Below are 18,124 nucleotides of genomic sequence, written 5' to 3'. Positions count from 1 at the left end.
CTCCATGGACTGATTTCTGAAATGGGCATGTGAGCAGGTGGACAGAACATGTGCCATTGTCACCGCTTGAGGGCTGTCCTACTGTTTTTCAAGTCATTTGCAACTTGACGCCTGGATATCATCAGGTTAATAATCTTGTACTGGAGACCTTTTTCATGACAAATTCTTTGTGAATTAATCCCCGCAGGAGCATTTATGTCCTTAATTGTGCTTTTCCGATGTCCATGTTACTGTTGTATTCAGTCTCTGGATGCTTAACCTATGCAATATGCATGAGAATCTTATATACCTCTGTCATAGCTGTGCAATTTTCGCTAGAAAAATTCGAATTTCCCTGGCTAATTGATCAATTTTTTGCTTTTTACATCACCATCAACATTACTAAAAAACTCTAGAAAAACTTAAATTTTGGGTTCTTCATGTTGTATTGATAGCTAAATCACTTCTTTTTATATAAAGGCTACAGAGTGTAAAATTCGTTTTTTTGCACTTGGATGTACTACAGTTAACATAGCTGTAATTATTACAACATAAGATACTTAAGAAGCCACTAATGTTACATTCAGTTATGTTATTCTCATGCAGTATAAGTTTTTTGTTGATGGGGAATGGCGGCACGATGAGCACCAACCGTTCGTAAGCGGAAATGGTGGAGTAGTGAATACAATATTTATAACTGGACCAGATATGGTTCCTACTGGTTTTAGCCCAGAGACACTCGGCCGGTCAAATATGGATGTGGATGATGTCTTCGTGCGAACAGTAAGGAATCTGACCCTTTCTTTTCCAATATGCAATGTTTATCCTTGCTTATTGATTGTTTTGGTTTCCTGCGTTGCTTCTAGTTTGGTGTCTTGTAACTTTAACCTGTGGTTGGTATTCATCAGAGTATTATTTTAACTGTTCGTCCTTAGTCTCAGTATGATTGATTTAGACCATTTTTTTAATGATGTGTAAAGCGGGAATCATTAAGTTCCATTAAATTGTCTCTGAGACTACACTCAAATTGAGTTTCTGACTGCTTTTATTTGGTGATTATATTGTAGGCTGATTCATCCCAGGAAACTATCCCTAGGATGTCAGGGGCTGAATTGGAGGTCTCTCGTCACCGTATATCTGTTTTATTATCAACCCGTACTGCATATGAGCTGCTCCCTGAATCGGGCAAGGTATGAATTTTTTTTCTCTATTGCCTGATTATTGATGATTTCTGTCTTCATGTCCTATAGATATCGATATGACTTCTGGCTTCTTTCTCGGAAATTGTCTAAGGTGATCGGAAATTTTACAGGTTATTGCATTGGATGTTAATTTACCAGTGAAGCAAGCATTCCATATACTGTATGAGCAGGTATGCTCTATTTTCCAATTATCCTTGTGTCAGCTTCTGTTCTCTTTGGGATGTTCATCTCTCTGTCTCTCACAGTCACTGTAAACATTCTAATATAGTTGTATCCAAACCTGAAAAGGGAAGGACGTGGAAATTAAACGAACTATAGCTTGTCTGGCTTTCTGTTTTTGGCTAATTCCAGATGCTTTCAGGGAATCCCTTTGGCTCCTCTTTGGGACTTTGGTAAAGGCCAATTTGTTGGAGTTCTTGGTCCACTAGACTTCATTCTAATACTGAGAGAGGTTGGCTTCTCTACAAACTGTTCTTTTCTAGAGCATTTCTTTGAGTTACATGAGTTCTTGCTTTCCGTTAGTTCCTGCTACTATCCCATATTGTTTTTTGGCTTCCGGTGGGCTTGTGTTTCATTTGAGATATCAATGCATCTTTTGCAGTTTAAACTCATCTTCCTAAGGATATTGGTTTCTTTCTACCGAGCCTTTTTAAGACATGCCGAGTATTGAACCAGAATTATCCATGCTGAGTAGGACGTGTGGGGGGGATAATTATACTAGTGTGGGGCGCACAAATATTTATGTTCCTTGTCTAAACTTGTGATTTAATTTGCAGAACTATAATAGAATTACCTAGTTTCTAAGTATGTTACCTGGTGTGATATATCTGCAGATTTTCTACTAGCTTTCTCAGTATGAAATTTCACTCTTGCATGGTAATAACAAACTTGTGAAAATGCAGCTGGGAACTCATGGATCAAACCTGACAGAGGAAGAGCTTGAGACGCACACAATAGCAGCCTGGAAAGAGGGGAAGGCTCATATTAGCCGACAATATGATGGAAGTGGGAGACCATATCCTAGGCCACTTGTTCAGGTGTGATTTTCACAGTTGCATTATTGACTTTCTTAAGGGTTCGCTTCTGTTTGCCTATCCTCTGAACATAGCCTTGTCCTATACATTTCTATTGCATGTTACAGTAAAAATTCTAGTAGTTTACTCTCTTGCTATTATTAATGTTTTATAAATGGCTATCAGGTTGGACCCTATGATAATCTGAAAGACGTTGCCCTGAAAATTTTGCAAAACAAGGTTGCAGCCGTTCCGGTTATATATTCGTCCTTGCAGGATGGTTCATATCCGCAGTTACTGCATCTTGCTTCGCTATCAGGCATATTAAAATGTAAGGTGCCTTCGTTTGTGAATAAGACACTGATAAGCGCGCCAAATTTGACATACAAACTTTTTAGTTTATGACGTGCATATGATATTGCCATATGCCGAAATTTTCCTACTTCTTCATTTCTCCAAATTCTGTGAAGGGATGGGAATTAGAGACTATAGCTGCAATTGACTGTCCAAACTTCAGTTTTCCTGTTGACTCTAAATTAAACATTATTTTCCAGGTATATGCAGATACTTTAGACATTCGTCTAGCTCTTTACCAATCCTTCAGCAACCCATTTGTTCAATTCCCCTGGGTACTTGGGTCCCTAGAATCGGAGAATCAAGTAGCAAAGCTCTCGCTACATTGAGACCACACGCCTCGTTGGGTTCTGCGCTCTCCTTATTAGTTCAAGGTAGTACTCTTTGCTCCTTTTCACTAATATATTATTCAAAGCTCATCCATCTCATCTGCAACTTGAGACTAACCTCTACATCTCAGTGAAAAATTTCATCATAGATGGTAATATCACCAAGTAGCTGAACACATGGGTTTCTTTGACCTGTCTAGTCAAAGTTGTTTAACAGAGCATCATATCGATCAAAATCAATACAGACCAAATAACCAGCTATAGATGTTACGACCACTATTATAATTGTTACAACGTGAGTAAACTAACCAGGTTTTAGAACATGGAAAAATTATTGTGAAACATAAAGCATATATATATCTCGTGGTGCATTGCATTCGATAACCTTTCTCTGTTTCCTTATGTATGGAAATGAATGAAAAAGTCGTGCTTTATATATATCTCGGGTTTTCTTCTGGTTATTACAGCTGAAGTTAGTTCAATTCCGGTAGTGGATGACAATGACTCGCTTATTGACATATACTCTCGAAGGTAAATCTCTAATCGACACGATAGGTCTTATGCATTCCAATTTTTTGTGTCCTCTGATCTGATGATATTTGTAATGGTGTAGTGATATAACTGCTCTGGCTAAAGATAAGGCATACGCACAGATTCATCTTGACGACATGACGGTTCACCAGGTAAGCCTCTCATCATAAAACGAAAGCGCGTTCTGTATCTCATCAAGCTTTTCTTTTTACGAGTTTACTTAAGAAGTCGTTCTAACCTGTCTATCTATCATTGGAAATGTCTCCTCCTTTCTAATTTATTTATACATAATTAGAAGAATGGGAAAAAGATAAAATGTTATAATAAAATGGAGAATGTGTTTGTGGTTTCAGGCGCTGCAGTTGGGGCAGGATGCGAGTCCGCCATATGGAATCTTCAACGGGCAGAGATGTCACATGTGCTTGCGCTCGGATTCTCTTGTGAAAGTGATGGAGCGGTTGGCAAATCCAGGTACAATCTCTCTCTCTCTCTCTCCCATTAAGAGTCTGTCAGTTTTGTTTCTCCAAACGAACATCAGATGAGAGGATTGTGTGTGTATAACAAACAAAACAGGTGTAAGGAGGCTGGTGATAGTGGAAGCAGGGAGCAAACGTGTTGAAGGTATCATATCATTGAGCGATGTTTTCCAATTCCTGCTCGGTCTTTGACTCCCACCACAGCAAAAACAACCTCCTCAAAACTCTTTTTTTCTTTATCTTTTTCTTTTTTTTTACCTCATTTCCTCAATCAAACTACCCCCAACAATTTGCATCATCTTATTTTTCATCATGCAAGGAATTTGTAAATTATCTACGAACCTCTTCATCATTGTTTTCTTCTTCTTATTATTATTTTTGTTGTTTTAGTTGAACGGGTTTCCATTCTTGTGAAGATATTGGCTACTACGGGAATCTTTTACTAGTAGCTTCTCTCAGCTTTTTTCTTCCCTCTGTCTTTATGTTGAGTATTTCGCTTCATCTATCTATTATAAAAGCAACAGCATGAGAGGGAGAAGCTTAGCAGATAACGATTGACAGATATATTAACTCTCACCAGAGAATAAGCTCGACTCTATACAAATAATGATTAGAATGGTTGCAATCATAATCTGAAGTACAATAGCAAGCAAGTCAGGGATGGTTGTCGAGTGGAAACGTCATGTTAACTGTTGAGCCAAAGTGATCCAGTTGCATAAATTAACCCCCTTTTTTTTTTTTTTTTCACTGAATTGATTTATATTATAATAGATGAAGTATCAAAGATTACAAGCAAATAATTGAAGCCTTGAGTAAACACAAAATAGCCGTCCAAAAAGACCCCGCTCAAGAAGCATTTGTTTTTTCCGAATCAAACAACTGAGCAAGCCAAGAAGGGTAACCCGTAGCTACGTACGATTGACGGCGATCCTCTCTCGTGACACTTTTTGCTATCAAGTGAGTAGCGAGATTTGAGCTCCTTTCTTCCAAAAAGAATTTCCAATCCAAAGAGTTTCTCAACATACTTGAAATTTGCGTAGACTGAAACTTGAAGGATGGCCAGACAGGGGGTCTAGTAATCGCTCCAATTAGATCCACTAATAAAGGCTCCGAATAATCGATGACGTAATAAATGACATGAAAAAAAATGTTATTACTATTAGTATAAAGTTTGGCTTATCCATAAGTTACGTTTTCTTTTCCCAAAAACTTGACTTGGAAGAGACAGTCGTCGTCAACCCACCAAGTGTCTGTCTTTTTTTTTTTTATTCTGACTGAAGAAATTGTCCTGAAAACAAACATAGCAACTTCAGAAAAAAGTGTAATGGCGGAGATCGGGAAGACGGTGTTAGATTCCGGCTGGCTAGCGGCGAGATCCACGGAGGTCGATGTCGACGGCGTCCAGCTCACTACCACCAATCGTCCTGCTCTCGGTCCCGCTTCTCGCTGGATGGAAGCCGTCGTACCCGGAACGTAAATTAATCTTTCCCTTTCCTCTTTTTTATATATATATATTTTTTTTTAAATTTAATTATTATAGTAAAGTAAAGTGATCTCAGTCAACTCCGAAATATAAGTTTAGGATTTTGTCTTCAAACGGAATCGCCTCTTCTTGTTTCATGCATGAACGATGATTTTGCTGATATATATAATGTGACAGTGTTTTGGGGACACTGGTGAAGAACAAAGCTGTTCCAGACCCATTCTATGGACTCGAGAATGAAGCTATCACGGATATTGCTGATTCCGGGAGGGACTATTACACCTTCTGGTTCTTCACTAACTTCCAATGTAAAAGGGTGAGAGATCACTGCTTACCTCATTTGACAATATTGCTATTTCGCTTTTCTTATCTATTTCAGCTTAAAAAGTATGATTTCTTATTATATATTCTTCATTCTGTTATCATTTATTGGGGTCTATTGCTTGATGTTTTTTTTTGCAGTTGCGGAATCAATACGTGCATCTTAATTTTCGTGCCATCAACTACTCTGCGGAAGTGTATGTCAACGGCCACAAGACAGTGCTTCCCAAAGGGATGTTTCGCAGACATACACTTGACGTTACTGATATCCTGCATTCTGAAAACAATTCACTTGCTGTTATTGTTCATCCCCCAGATCATCCCGGGACTATCCCTCCCAAGGGAGGGCAAGGTGGTGATCACGAGGTACACCTCTCTCTTTCTCTCTCTGTGGAAACGGGGTCCTGTCATTGTTTTTTTCTTTGCTTTGTTCAATTCTTGCTAATTGCAAACACTATAACCAATGTCCATGACAGATTGGAAAAGATGTAGCTGCTCAGTATGTGGAAGGTTGGGACTGGATTTGTCCAATAAGGTAATGTTTTCACTTCCTTTTCGTTAGAAGATTTTGAGCCTTATCGGATGGTTATAGGCATTCTCACTGATGACGTTGATAATGTCTTCAAGGGACCGGAATACTGGCATATGGGATGAAGTGTCAATCTCTGTTACCGGGGTTAGTTTATCTGGTTTACATTGTTTTCTAGAGATGATATCTTCTCCATGGAGCAAACTTTGGATCGTTTATAATCATGCTCCTATTGGATGTTTTGTTTGCAGCCTGTAAGAATAATTGATCCCCATTTGGTCTCAACCTTCTTTGACCATTACAAGAGGGCTTACTTGCATGTGACTGCTGAACTGGAAAACAAAAGCACATGGATTGCTGACTGTTCTGTAAATATTCAAATCACAGCTGAACTCGAAAACGGTGTTTGTTTAGTAGAGCATCTTCAGACAGAGAATGTTTTGATTCCAGCTCAAGGACATATTCAGCACACTTTTAAACCGGTGAGTTTGGTACTTTCTGGGCTCTGATCTGACCACTGGAGATCTATGATGGTAGTATTATTTATCAGATAAACTAATGAGATAGTGATGTACCAGCTCTTTTTCTATAAACCTGAATTGTGGTGGCCCAACGGGATGGGAAAGCAAAACCTTTATGACATCTTGATCACTGTTGTTGTGAAAGAATTTGGGGAATCTGATTCCTGGATGCAGCCATTTGGATTCCGTAAGATAGAGAGTGTTATCGATAGTGCCACTGGTGGAAGGTAAGCTCTATATATTTTAGTCTCAGTTTGCTATGGGTAGAATAACTTTGTAGAGGCTCTGTATCTCCTTTGCGAAATTTTCCAGGCTGTTCAAGATAAACGGAGAGCCGATCTTCATTCGTGGTGGCAATTGGATACTATCTGATGGGTTGTTACGGCTCTCTAAAGAACGTTATAGAACCGATATAAAGTTCCATGCAGATATGAACATGAACATGATCCGTTGCTGGGGCGGTGGGTTGGCTGAAAGGCCAGATTTTTATCACTTTTGTGATATCTACGGTTTGCTGGTATGAGTCAAGAAGTGTTGTTCGCTATCATTCGGCTTCAAAATTCATCACCATTCCTAAAGTTTATCCAATTCTCAGGTCTGGCAAGAGTTTTGGATCACGGGAGATGTTGATGGAAGAGGTGATCCAGTATCAAATCCGAACGGACCACTAGACCATGACTTATTCCTCTTCTGTGCTCGTGATACTGTCAAACTTTTGAGAAACCATCCAAGCCTAGCTCTTTGGGTGGGTGGAAACGAACAAGTTCCGCCAAAAGACATAAATGAGGCTCTAAAGCAAGACCTTAGGCTTCACCCTTATTTTAAAACCCATATGTTATCAGACGAGGATTCGGATCCTAGTGTTTATCTTGACGGTACTAGAGTTTATATTCAAGGATCTATGTGGGACGGATTTGCAGATGGTAAGGGAAACTTCACTGACGGCCCTTACGAGATTCAATACCCTGAAGATTTTTTTAAAGATACATATTACAAGTATGGGTTCAATCCGGAGATTGGTTCGGTTGGAATGCCAGTTGCAGCTACGATAAGAGCGACAATGCCTCCGGAAGGTTGGGAGATTCCTCTGTTTAAAAAGGGTTTGGACGGGTTTGTTGAAGAAGTACCAAACCGAATGTGGGATTACCACAAGTACATTCCATATTCTAAGCCTGGAAAAGTTCATGACCAGATTCTGATGTACGGTACTCCGGAGAATCTCGATGACTTCTGCTTGAAGGTATATTTGGGATCTTAACCATTTTAGCCTTTGCTGGTGTTGGGCTTACCCTGATGTTTTTCCCCTTAACTTTGTGGTTGGTGAAAGAAACTTGAGATCATTAGTGACATATTCTGACTTGTTTTCTCCTCTGTAACAGGCTCAACTGGTAAACTACATTCAGTACAGAGCTCTATTCGAGGGCTGGAGTTCACGAATGTGGACAAAATACACGGGTGTCTTGATCTGGAAGAACCAAAATCCATGGACTGGTCTCAGAGGTCAGTTCTATGATCATCTTCTCGATCAAACAGCCAGTTTCTATGGCTGCCGTTCCGCTGCAGAGCCAGTCCATGTCCAATTAAACCTGGCAAGTTACTTTGTTGAGGTCAGTATGATTCCCTATAAACCTTTCTCTGGCAGTTGCTGTGAATGAAGTTCTCAATAGTTTAAGAGTCTTAAAGAAGAAGTGAAAGAAGTAAATAATGCATGATGTACTTTGACCCCCACAGGTTGTAAACACGACCTCTAAAGAGCTGTCGGATGTCGCGATAGAGGCATCAGTATGGGACCTAAACGGGAAGTGCCCATACTCGGAAGTGTTTAAGATAGTCTCCGCACCGCCAAAGAAAGTTATGCAAATTTCGGAATTCAAGTACCCAAAATCAGAAAGCGCAAAGCCAGTGTACTTTCTTCTGCTTAAACTGTACAATGTCTCAGACAAAACGGTTATATCCCGGAACTTCTACTGGCTTCATCTGCCTGGGCAGGATTACACACTCTTGGAACCATACAGAAAGAAGCAAATACCTCTCAAAATCACTTGCAATGCAGTTCTGGTTGGTCCAAAATATGAGCTGGAGATCAATGTCCATAACACATCTAGAGCTGGCTTAGCCAAAAACGTAGCTCAAGAAGACGGAAAGCGCAATCTGGGGTTGCTCCAGAAGCTCTTTAGTAGATGTGTTGTTTCTGCAGATAGCAACCGTGCTTTGAAAGTGGTGGAAATGGAGGGATCTGATTCAGGGGTTGCTTTCTTCCTTCGTTTCTCTGTCCACAATGCAGAGACAGAGAAACAAGACACGAGAATTTTGCCAGTACATTACTCGGACAACTATTTCTCACTAGTTCCAGGTGAATCAATGTCTTTGAAGATCTCATTTGCAACTCCTACAGGCATGAAGAAGTCTCCTCGTGTTATGCTTCAGGGCTGGAACTACCCTGATGGGTTTAGTGTTTTTGGTTGAGACAAGTTATGTTTCGTGTTTGTAATATAACTACCTGTAATCTCGAACCTTCGAATAAATGATACGCAGAGGCTTTACCATTTGTAGCGAACTTAAATATGCACCCTACACTCGCATTACACACATCTATATACCTTCAACAACCAGCTCAGAACCATATATTCAGACCAAACTTCGTGTCTACTTTTCATCATCACAGCAAAATATGAGTTACATATATATTTACTAGTTGAGCAATCAAAAATCAAAATCCGGAGATTACGACTTCTCTACCCGTTTCTGGCAAGTCTTGCATGAGAGACAAGGAGATTATTGTACATGTCATTTTCCTGGAGATGCAAACCTCGACTTCTCTCTCTGTCGGCTCAAGCCTCTGTCTCTTGGGGATGATCCCAAACCCGCTTGGCGCATGATCTCTGCAACAACAGATACTACAAGTCAACGATTTGATTTATCAAGCTTACACAAAGTTAATACTGCTGTCCTGTTTCTCAACATTACATCACGGCATGTTAACAGTGGTTAATGCAAACACATTCCAAAAAGTAATGTTTCACTGGTGCCTTTAATTAATAATAAAAAAATGCAGCTTAACATAAAAGATTAATAAGAGTGAATGTGAATGACAGCAACAACAAAGCAAGCTACCATGATTATCATCAAATAGTTTTATTTATTGATCTAGAATCGTCAAGACCACAGGAAACGTGCAGTGTACAATCATGAATGTCATAAAAATGACTTACCTTGTCGCTTTCTTTCCAGTTCTTGATCAAGCTCTTCCTTCCACTTCATCTCTATCTCTGAAAGAGCAACACTGCAAAGCCAAATCCAGCAAATTTAAGAGATGAATGAATAAAAAAAGAAGCCTAGACTAAGATCCTAGACTAGGTGAAAATTTGAAACTATTGCTGGCCAATGGCTAGGCTGAATTTTAAAGAGCAGGATGGTAGCTTTGGAATCTAACTCTACATGGTTGGACGCATTGGTGATTACTTTTCTCAAAAATAAAGTAAGCTTTCGTGTAAAAACCCAAAATGCAACAATTTTCAGGGTTATCATAGCTTCAGACAAGCATGAATGGGAATTTGTTCTGGCTCCTTGATTCCTACCGAGTGCCTAAGAGGAGTCAAAGGAAATATCTAAATCCCAAACCGAATTAACTCTTGAGCGACTAACCTCTGGCTTGATTCTTGTTCAGTATCAACAACAAGACCGCTCCAATTAGTGAACCGAGCTGATACACCGTCCTGTGAAGCTTCATCATCTCCATTGTTAATATTCAATTCACGACTACCACCACTTCCTGGACTCTTGGAACAACTAGTTGCGTCTGTTGTCCTCGAAGGTGAACCACCACGAGGACCCCGACTCGGTGACCTACTTTTTGGAGGCAGTTTCAGGAAACCACGAGCAGCATCCTCTCTTTTACTGTTACTTAAATTACTCTCCATACAGCTGGGAGTACATGTGATCAAACTATTGTAGTATTCTTCATAAAGAGGCGTCTGTAACTTCTTTAGATCTGCCGCCTAAGGGAGATATAGTTTCACTGCCATGTTAGTGTTTTATGTACAAATGAATTGAGGACAAATGAAAAATGTAGTATAATGTGCATGAAGCACCTTCTCATCTAAGAAAGCTTTAATTTTTGACTCTGCTAGCTCATCATCATCCTCTGAGTATGAAGGTTGGTCACATTCCATGCTCATTGTAGTCTCTTTCTCTCCATTACCAGGACTTTCATCAAATTTGGACTTCAAAGCAATGGACATATCACTTATGGCATCACAGCTCTGTCCACATAGAATGAATAAGTGATGCTTACAAACATGATCCAAACAAGAGTTGAGACTCGAATAGGTCATTAGATATCTAAATGAGAAATCGTATATATGCTTACCTTCTTCAGATCACTATTGTTTTCAAGGGTAGGCCTCGTTTCTCCATCAAATGTCAAGAAATTATCATCATCAATCAAACACATATCGTCTTCATCACCTCCATTCTCATTTTGTTGCCATAAATTTTTGTTTTGGATTGATTTCACAGGACATACAAGTGAATAATTCAAACTGCCAAAGTTACACATGTCACCTACATCGTCGCATGTAGAATCTGGACTGAAACAAAGGAAGCTGATGATAAACCGTCAAAGTATTTCATATTACCCACAAATTCATCTTAGTAATTTTGGTTTCAACCACATTTTCAGAACTTACGTGCACTGAGTGTTATTTATCTGTAACGGCGGTAGTGAAGTACTAGCATTGTTCTGGAAAATAACAATAATAATCATTAAAGATGGCTTCAAGAAAAAGTTATATGAAATTCATAAGATGGTCAACATGCACCCACCATGACAGAACCAAGATCAGTAGAAGCAGATTCCTTGTGTTTCCCCGTAACAAAAGGATGCTGCAAATAGAACAAAATCAGGAATTTTTATCATAACTTCCCAATTTGATATGTAGGAATCACTAAAACTGTTTATAGTTCACCTTAAGTAGCTCAGATGCGGTTGGCCGCAGATTTGGTACCCTGTTAAGACGGGTCAATGATTCAGCAATTCCAAAGAAAAGACACAATAGTAGTGAAGGAAGTTACTAATAAAAGTTCCAAACTAATGTTTCTGAAGAAAAGCAGCTTACTCCTGCAGACACTTGAGCAGAAAATCTTTTGCATCCGAGGAGAGGGCATCAGGTATTGGAGGATGTGATTTTGTTGTTCCAATGAAGAAGATAGCAGCAACCTGAAATAAAATAAAAAAGTATGTCCATCAGTAATTAAAAAGATAAATTCCCCACAAAAAATATCACCTGGAATACAAAACACTTTACCTCTTTGTACTGCTGACTCCAAGGAGCCTTCCCAGTCACCATTTCAATAACTGTACAGCCTACGCTCCATATATCAGCAGAGCTGTAAATAATAGCCACAGGTTTGTAAGAAATCCAAATTATGGAAACCAGAACTATCAATACTAGCCACAGCCCAGAGGTGTTTGAGATATTAGTTACAAAACATCAATTTTTGTATTTACGAGAAGGCTAGGGTGCTTACAAGCTATGTCCAGTTTGAAGAATAACTTCCGGAGCCATCCAATATGGTGTCCCTTTCATAGATTTTGCACCAGTAATCGTAGCCTATAGATGAAATTATATCAACATTGAATCACTATGAAGAATATGTTGTTATACTAGACCATCTGATAAATAAGAGTATACACAGAACATAACGCTTCCTGCAATAGAAGTTGTAGAAAACAAATTATCTGACTTACCAACTCAGCAACTTGTTTAGATGCACCAAAATCAGCAAGTTTAATGCATCCTTTGTTATCCACAAGGATATTCGACCCCTGAGAACAGATGAAATATAGAATTTCATGGTCAAGGACTCAAGATGGTATGAGGAAAAATAATTGCTACCTTAATGTCTCTATGCATAATTGCATGATTGTGCAGGTACTCCAACCCTAATAGCAGCTGCCTCGTGTATGTCCGAACAACCTAATTCAACCATTCTCAACATTTAAGAACCGCAAACATACTAAGAGATCGAAAAGAAAGAAAAAAAATCGAAGCATGACTTACTGATTCAGGAAAAGGTCCAAATTTCTCCAAGAGCGATGATATAGATCCACCAGGAACAAACTCGAGAAGGATATTTAAGGTGTCATCTTCCCTCACTGTACCCAAATATCTCTAATCCCCAAGCAAAAAAATAAAATTCCTAAGTTAGATAACACAATAAGGAAGTGCTGGATGGATCCATATGAACTGGAGAAGAAGACAATAGCCACGAAGATACTTACAACTATATTTGGATGGGAGAGATTTTTGAGAAGCTTAACTTCTTCTTCAAGCTCCTGAATATGAGCCTACTTAAACACCAAAAACACAGAAAACAAAATTCATGAATAAAACCATTAATGGGTTATATAAATCATAAATAGATTTGGATTCGATTGTGTTGTTTACAAACCTGAGTTTTTTCCTTGGAAGCACAATTGGCTGCAATCAGAACCTAAGTAGAACAAAAAAAATTCTGAAGCTATCAGTAGAGATTTAGAGCAGATACAAATTAGCACGAAGATTTTGATAGTTCTATCGCGGATCTGAGATTGAACCAATAAGTCCCCAATTAGCTTAAAATCAATTAATAAACCCTAAATCACCTGTTTAACGGCGAGAAGCTCCCCGGAGTCAAGATTCATACCCATGTACACAGTACCGAAGGCGCCGCGGCCAATTAACTGACCTTTCCTCCATAAAATCGGAGGCGCCATATCGACGGTGGTAGTAGTAGTAGTAGTAGGAGGAGGCGACGAGGAGAAGGGTTTGGTAAGATGCTTCGATTTGCGGATGCAGGAAAGTGATCTGATCCGAGAGAAGACCGGAAAACGGAGGCTGATTCTCCTGGTTTATCTTCTTCGGCGGTAAAACGGAAATCAATAGATCGACGAACGGAGCCGAAGCAAATCGTAAATTTGGGGAAGAAGATGAACCACGAGTGAGTGTGAGGGAAAAAGGCTTCCGATATTATATTTTTTTTTTGAATTCAGAAAATATGACTTTTAATTAAAATTATGTCACTATTTCCAAATCTTTTAATATATTACGTCATAATCTGAAAACTCTACGTCAACAAAAACAAAAAAAAGTGTGTGTTTTTGAATAAAAGAAACCAGTTTGTTTAATTGTTGTGTTTTTACTCTTCTTCTTTTCATTGGATTAGATTAGAAGGTTCTTCTTCCTAGGATCTCTTACTCTAATTTTCCAATGTCGTTCAGGGAAGCCATTGAGCTTAGCCATTTTTCTCCACCTCTCAATGTTCTTCTCCATCTTAAGATTCAAACCACAATAACCTTTCAACTTCTTGGGCATCTTGTCGTACACTTTCCACCATCTCTCATGCACCGACTCGCTTGCAAACACACGCCTTGTTTTCAAGTCCCAGTTGCAATCGTAGTCTCTGTAACATAGCCACGGTTTTAGTCCCAAGTAGTGTATCCCCTCTAGATTCTCTGGGAGGTGCCGTGCTTTATCATTATGCCTGCTTTCATCACCGAAGTACTTCATCGTGTTCAAACGTTTTGATAACCTATGCCACCACACAAAATATTCGTTCAGGAATCCTTGGTCTCCCCCGTTGTATGACTCTATCTTGAATGCTTTCAGCATCAAATCCTCGAACAGACAAGCTGATGGCTCCAGAACCTGAACAAAACCATGGTTTCTTAGATAAATGTGGCAAATAACGATGAAATTTTTACACAACACATTAGCTCCACAGAAAAACATTAATGACCCTACTTTGTAAGCGATGGATTGAGCTAAATCTAAACGTAGCTCATTGGTTTATATGAACTTGTTATGTAGATGCATTACCATGACTCCTGAGTTGAACAAGAATTTGTTATTGCCAGCAGCCGAAAGTTGAGGATAGAAGAAAAGGTAATCAATGTTCTTGACGATGATGAAGTCTGCATCTATGAACACTAGCTTATCGTAATCTGTTACTTGCCACACACGTAGCTTACTGTAGTTCCACTCATTGTAAGAACGCTTCTTGGAAAAAGGACTACGAATTCTCTCCACTCGCCGTAGTTTCCAGCCAGCGAGCCTTAGGCCAATGAGAGAACTCTTGGTTATGGAGTCATCGTGGAGGAGTATCATGTCCTTAGTTGATCCAGATTGCCTTATGCTTTGTGCTAATGCTATTGCCCCGCATACGTAGACCTCCGATGAGTGTAGTAACGTCACGTAAGCAACACGTTGGGCAGGAAATGATGATAATGTAGTTTTGGATGTGAGACTTTTGTTCTTGCCTTGTATCCATGCTTCTTGACCTATATATAACAACGAATGAGTAAACTAGTTATTTAGTTGAAAAGCAAAGACAGTAAAAAGAAAAGAGGAAGATTTGGTATAAGGATCACCGATCTGAATTTAGATGAGACTTAAAGGTAATAAATATTAGTTGTTGAAGATTGCTTCCTATAGCACTTTACATATCAAATTAAAGATGTATTAATATAGCTATAATCATATGGATTTGGAAGTCTATAATTTTTGTAGTCTCTATCCGTATTAAGATAAAGTTTTTAATTATATTGGGAACGTTGGACAAAGAATGTTATTGGTTGTCTGTTTGAATTTCTTTAATAATTTTACTGCTTTTAATCTATAAAAACATCAATTGATTTGTTGGATTTTCTTTTAACTAATGCATTATGTCATGTGACAATAAATAAATACTGTCTTACGAAAAAAAAAAAAAAGACGTATGGAAAGTACAAAGACGAATGAATGAAATAACCTGGTTGAGGAAGCGGGGGAGAAATCTGACAAGAACCAAGAGGCATGAGAAGCTTTTGCTTCAACCTCTTCAGATCAGGCCTATACACCCAATATTCACCCACGCGCCTCACGCGCTCATCACACCTAAAGATCTCATGCATAGGTCCACATGACCCGACGAAGACAACGTACACCGTCCGATCAACATCCCTCGAACCACTCTCGACCGCAAGATTCGCTGCCGCCAGATTTACCTGTAGCCTGAAAACGTCTCTCAACCCTCTCTTCTCCGAGAAACCGTCGCACGGCACTTTGACAACGACGACGTCCACGTCAGCGTCAGGACCTTCCGTCTTCGGGAGAGGGACTTTCGGACAAATAGGCGTGTGCCACGTGTGATCCTCGTCGATCCATACCGGGAACAAACTTTTCCACGTCAGATTCTTCAGAAGAGGATCGAGCGACACGTGTATATTCTCCAAGATCGACGTCCCCCTTGCCTCGTAGCTCTCTCGCTCGTTCTCGGCGATGTTGAGAAGACCCACTCGGATCTTTTTCTGATCCGGAAGATAGTTTCTGATGAGTCGGAGCCATCTCGGGTTACGGACCTTCCGGTTAATCGGCTCCGGCAAAGAATAGCGAATCTCAACTAACGAAGGAGAACTGATCATGGGATTGAGCAGAAACAGAGGTTTGAAGTTTAAGAGCAAACCCAAAAACGACAATGATATTACTATAAGATAAAAAATAAAAAATCTCCTGCTCGAACTTTGGTTTTTCGCCCCCATCTTTTTTCCCCAACTCTGTCTCTCTCTCTCTTCTATGCTCTTAGCGATATCTGAATCTATTTACATGTAATTAACGTGTCTGTGGAATTCATAATCTCATAGATAAGATACATGCACGTATATGTGCGAATTCGTAGGTGTATGATTGGGAGCAGAAGAAGAAGGGTCTTGAGATGCATGGAGGCACGTTGGCGTCCAAGTCAATTCGTTAGGTGAGTCTACGAATAATTGTGTAATAAACTTACATACGCAAGTTTGGCGCTTGTGCTGTGTTATATAAATTATAATTTAACAATATTTCGGATATATCAGTTTGTTAAAAGTAATTCATCATCACTTTCACATGTGCTACAAAGATTTACTGAAAGTCAAAAAGAGAAGGTAATTAAATAGGACGGTGCTTCTATTGTTGAAATAAGAAGTGGTGGTTGTTATGTTTGTCAACAAAAGTGGGCTGCAAGCTTCCTATAAATAGAGAGAGATCAAGCGAGAGCAAATCATCCCATAGCATCCAATATAATAAAGAGAAGTTGCAATACTAAGCAACATATAAATAAGAGAGTGTGTGAGGTTTGGAAAAATAACGAGTGGTGTGAGATTTGAGTGTTTTTACTATAAGTTATAAACTTTGTATTGTGAGTGATTTACAAATAAATATAAGAGTGTTTTATTTAGTTGGCTTATATATTTGTGGTTAATTTATAAATTGTGTATTTACAAGATACCAATTATACTTTAACCCAATATTAAACCGATTAATTTCTCAACATTTGGTATCAGAGCGAAGTCGATCCGACCAACTCTAATATATATTTGTTTAGTTGTTATTTGGAAGCTTTTGGTAAAATCATGACGGATTTTACTACCTCTATTGAGAAGCTCAATAACAACAATTATGGGTCATGGAGTACTCGCATGAAGTTTTATTTGCTCGGACAAGATTTATGGGATATCGTTAACGGAGCTGAGACGACACCACCAAGAGAAGCAAGAAGCACAGATACAACTTCCGACACCTCAACCTCAACACCGGTACGACAAGATGCTGCACCTCAAAGACCAACGAGTGATCATGACGCCTTAAAGAAGTGGAAGGTCAAGGCTGGTAAAGCCATGTATGCTTTAACCGTGGCTGTAGAAGAAGATTTTCTACAACGGATTAAAGATGCCCGAACACCAAAAGAAGCTTGGGACATATTGACGGCAATCTTTGCGAAGAAGAATGACGCAAAATTACAAAGGCTTGAGAATGAGCTTTTGTCTATCTCCCAGAAGAATATGACCGTGAGTCAATATTTTTCAAAAGTGAAGTCTCTTTGTGATGAGATTTCTAAACTAGATCCTGAAAATTCTATTACTCAGACAAGAATGAAAAGAATTATCATTCATGGTCTGAAGCCAGAATACAAGAGTATTATTACGGCAACTCGGGGCTGGGCTACCGAGCCAACTTTAGCAGATCTAGAGAATTTGCTAATGAATGAGGAGGATCTAGATAAACCCACACTTAGCCGACCAACCAATGGTGAAGAGACAGCTTTATTCACCAATAAGAGAAATGACCAAGGTTATGGTTATGGTCGTGGTCGAGGACGTGGTCGAGGTCGCGGTCGAGGACGCGGACGTGGTACCGGGAGATTCAACGGACAAGAACGAGATGCTCAAGGAAACCATGAGAGAAGTTTCCAATCAGGGGGAGCTCGAGGAGCTCAAAATAATCAAGGTGGTCAGAATCGATGGCAACAAAATAATAATGAAAGTGATGCATGTTACCATTGTGGCAAGAAGGGACATTATGCAAGAAATTGTTGGTCAAAGAAAGTTGAA

At 39.3% G+C, this 18,124-nt stretch overlaps 4 protein-coding genes across 5 annotated transcripts in view; 2 read left to right on the top strand and 2 right to left on the bottom strand.

Annotated features, from left to right (window-relative positions):
* The window catches only part of LOC104739492 (sucrose nonfermenting 4-like protein), a 5,658-nt gene extending 1,305 nt beyond the window's left edge, over positions 1 to 4,353 (top strand). The window contains exons 2-13 of the mRNA XM_010459868.2: positions 38 to 125; positions 586 to 762; positions 1,047 to 1,169; positions 1,292 to 1,351; positions 1,543 to 1,632; positions 2,084 to 2,218; positions 2,381 to 2,525; positions 2,749 to 2,922; positions 3,345 to 3,408; positions 3,491 to 3,560; positions 3,762 to 3,879; positions 3,982 to 4,353. Coding sequence (XP_010458170.1) covers positions 38 to 125; positions 586 to 762; positions 1,047 to 1,169; positions 1,292 to 1,351; positions 1,543 to 1,632; positions 2,084 to 2,218; positions 2,381 to 2,525; positions 2,749 to 2,922; positions 3,345 to 3,408; positions 3,491 to 3,560; positions 3,762 to 3,879; positions 3,982 to 4,076 — 1,339 coding nt within the window. The 3' untranslated portion in view covers positions 4,077 to 4,353. The remainder of the gene's footprint in view (positions 1 to 37; positions 126 to 585; positions 763 to 1,046; positions 1,170 to 1,291; positions 1,352 to 1,542; positions 1,633 to 2,083; positions 2,219 to 2,380; positions 2,526 to 2,748; positions 2,923 to 3,344; positions 3,409 to 3,490; positions 3,561 to 3,761; positions 3,880 to 3,981) is intronic.
* LOC104739491 (mannosylglycoprotein endo-beta-mannosidase) lies at positions 5,209 to 9,298 on the top strand. The gene is made up of 11 exons (XM_010459867.2): positions 5,209 to 5,357; positions 5,545 to 5,683; positions 5,830 to 6,054; positions 6,165 to 6,223; positions 6,316 to 6,364; positions 6,469 to 6,699; positions 6,796 to 6,965; positions 7,051 to 7,255; positions 7,334 to 7,978; positions 8,118 to 8,345; positions 8,470 to 9,298. The coding sequence occupies exons 1-11, from the start codon at positions 5,209 to 5,211 to the stop codon at positions 9,202 to 9,204; spliced, it is 2,835 nt and encodes a 944-aa protein (XP_010458169.1). The 3' UTR covers positions 9,205 to 9,298.
* LOC104743190 (mitogen-activated protein kinase kinase kinase ANP1-like) lies at positions 9,336 to 13,742 on the bottom strand. 2 transcript variants are annotated; one of them, XM_019236033.1, is made up of 17 exons: positions 13,385 to 13,742; positions 13,192 to 13,233; positions 13,022 to 13,087; positions 12,801 to 12,911; positions 12,636 to 12,716; positions 12,488 to 12,565; positions 12,268 to 12,350; positions 12,045 to 12,126; positions 11,856 to 11,956; positions 11,706 to 11,745; positions 11,563 to 11,622; positions 11,427 to 11,479; positions 11,108 to 11,342; positions 10,830 to 11,000; positions 10,384 to 10,736; positions 9,951 to 10,021; positions 9,336 to 9,620 (listed from the first exon to the last, which is right to left on the bottom strand). In XM_019236033.1, exons 1-17 carry the CDS (start codon positions 13,493 to 13,495, stop codon positions 9,526 to 9,528), a joined length of 1,833 nt encoding a protein of 610 aa, XP_019091578.1. In that variant the 5' UTR covers positions 13,496 to 13,742; the 3' UTR covers positions 9,336 to 9,525. The 2 variants fall into 2 exon arrangements, with proteins under 2 accessions (XP_019091578.1, XP_019091579.1); XM_019236034.1 differs by having other exon boundaries at positions 11,108 to 11,327.
* Positions 13,833 to 16,584, bottom strand: LOC104739490 (putative UDP-glucuronate:xylan alpha-glucuronosyltransferase 5). The gene is made up of 3 exons (XM_010459866.2): positions 15,529 to 16,584; positions 14,598 to 15,058; positions 13,833 to 14,426 (listed from the first exon to the last, which is right to left on the bottom strand). The coding sequence occupies exons 1-3, from the start codon at positions 16,295 to 16,297 to the stop codon at positions 13,941 to 13,943; spliced, it is 1,716 nt and encodes a 571-aa protein (XP_010458168.1). The 5' UTR covers positions 16,298 to 16,584; the 3' UTR covers positions 13,833 to 13,940.

Source organism: Camelina sativa, chromosome 14 (genome assembly GCF_000633955.1).
Source record: "Camelina sativa cultivar DH55 chromosome 14, Cs, whole genome shotgun sequence".
NCBI lineage: Eukaryota > Viridiplantae > Streptophyta > Magnoliopsida > Brassicales > Brassicaceae > Camelina > Camelina sativa.
Note: the sequence above shows the minus strand (reverse complement) of the source record. Positions and strands in the feature narration are given on the sequence as shown.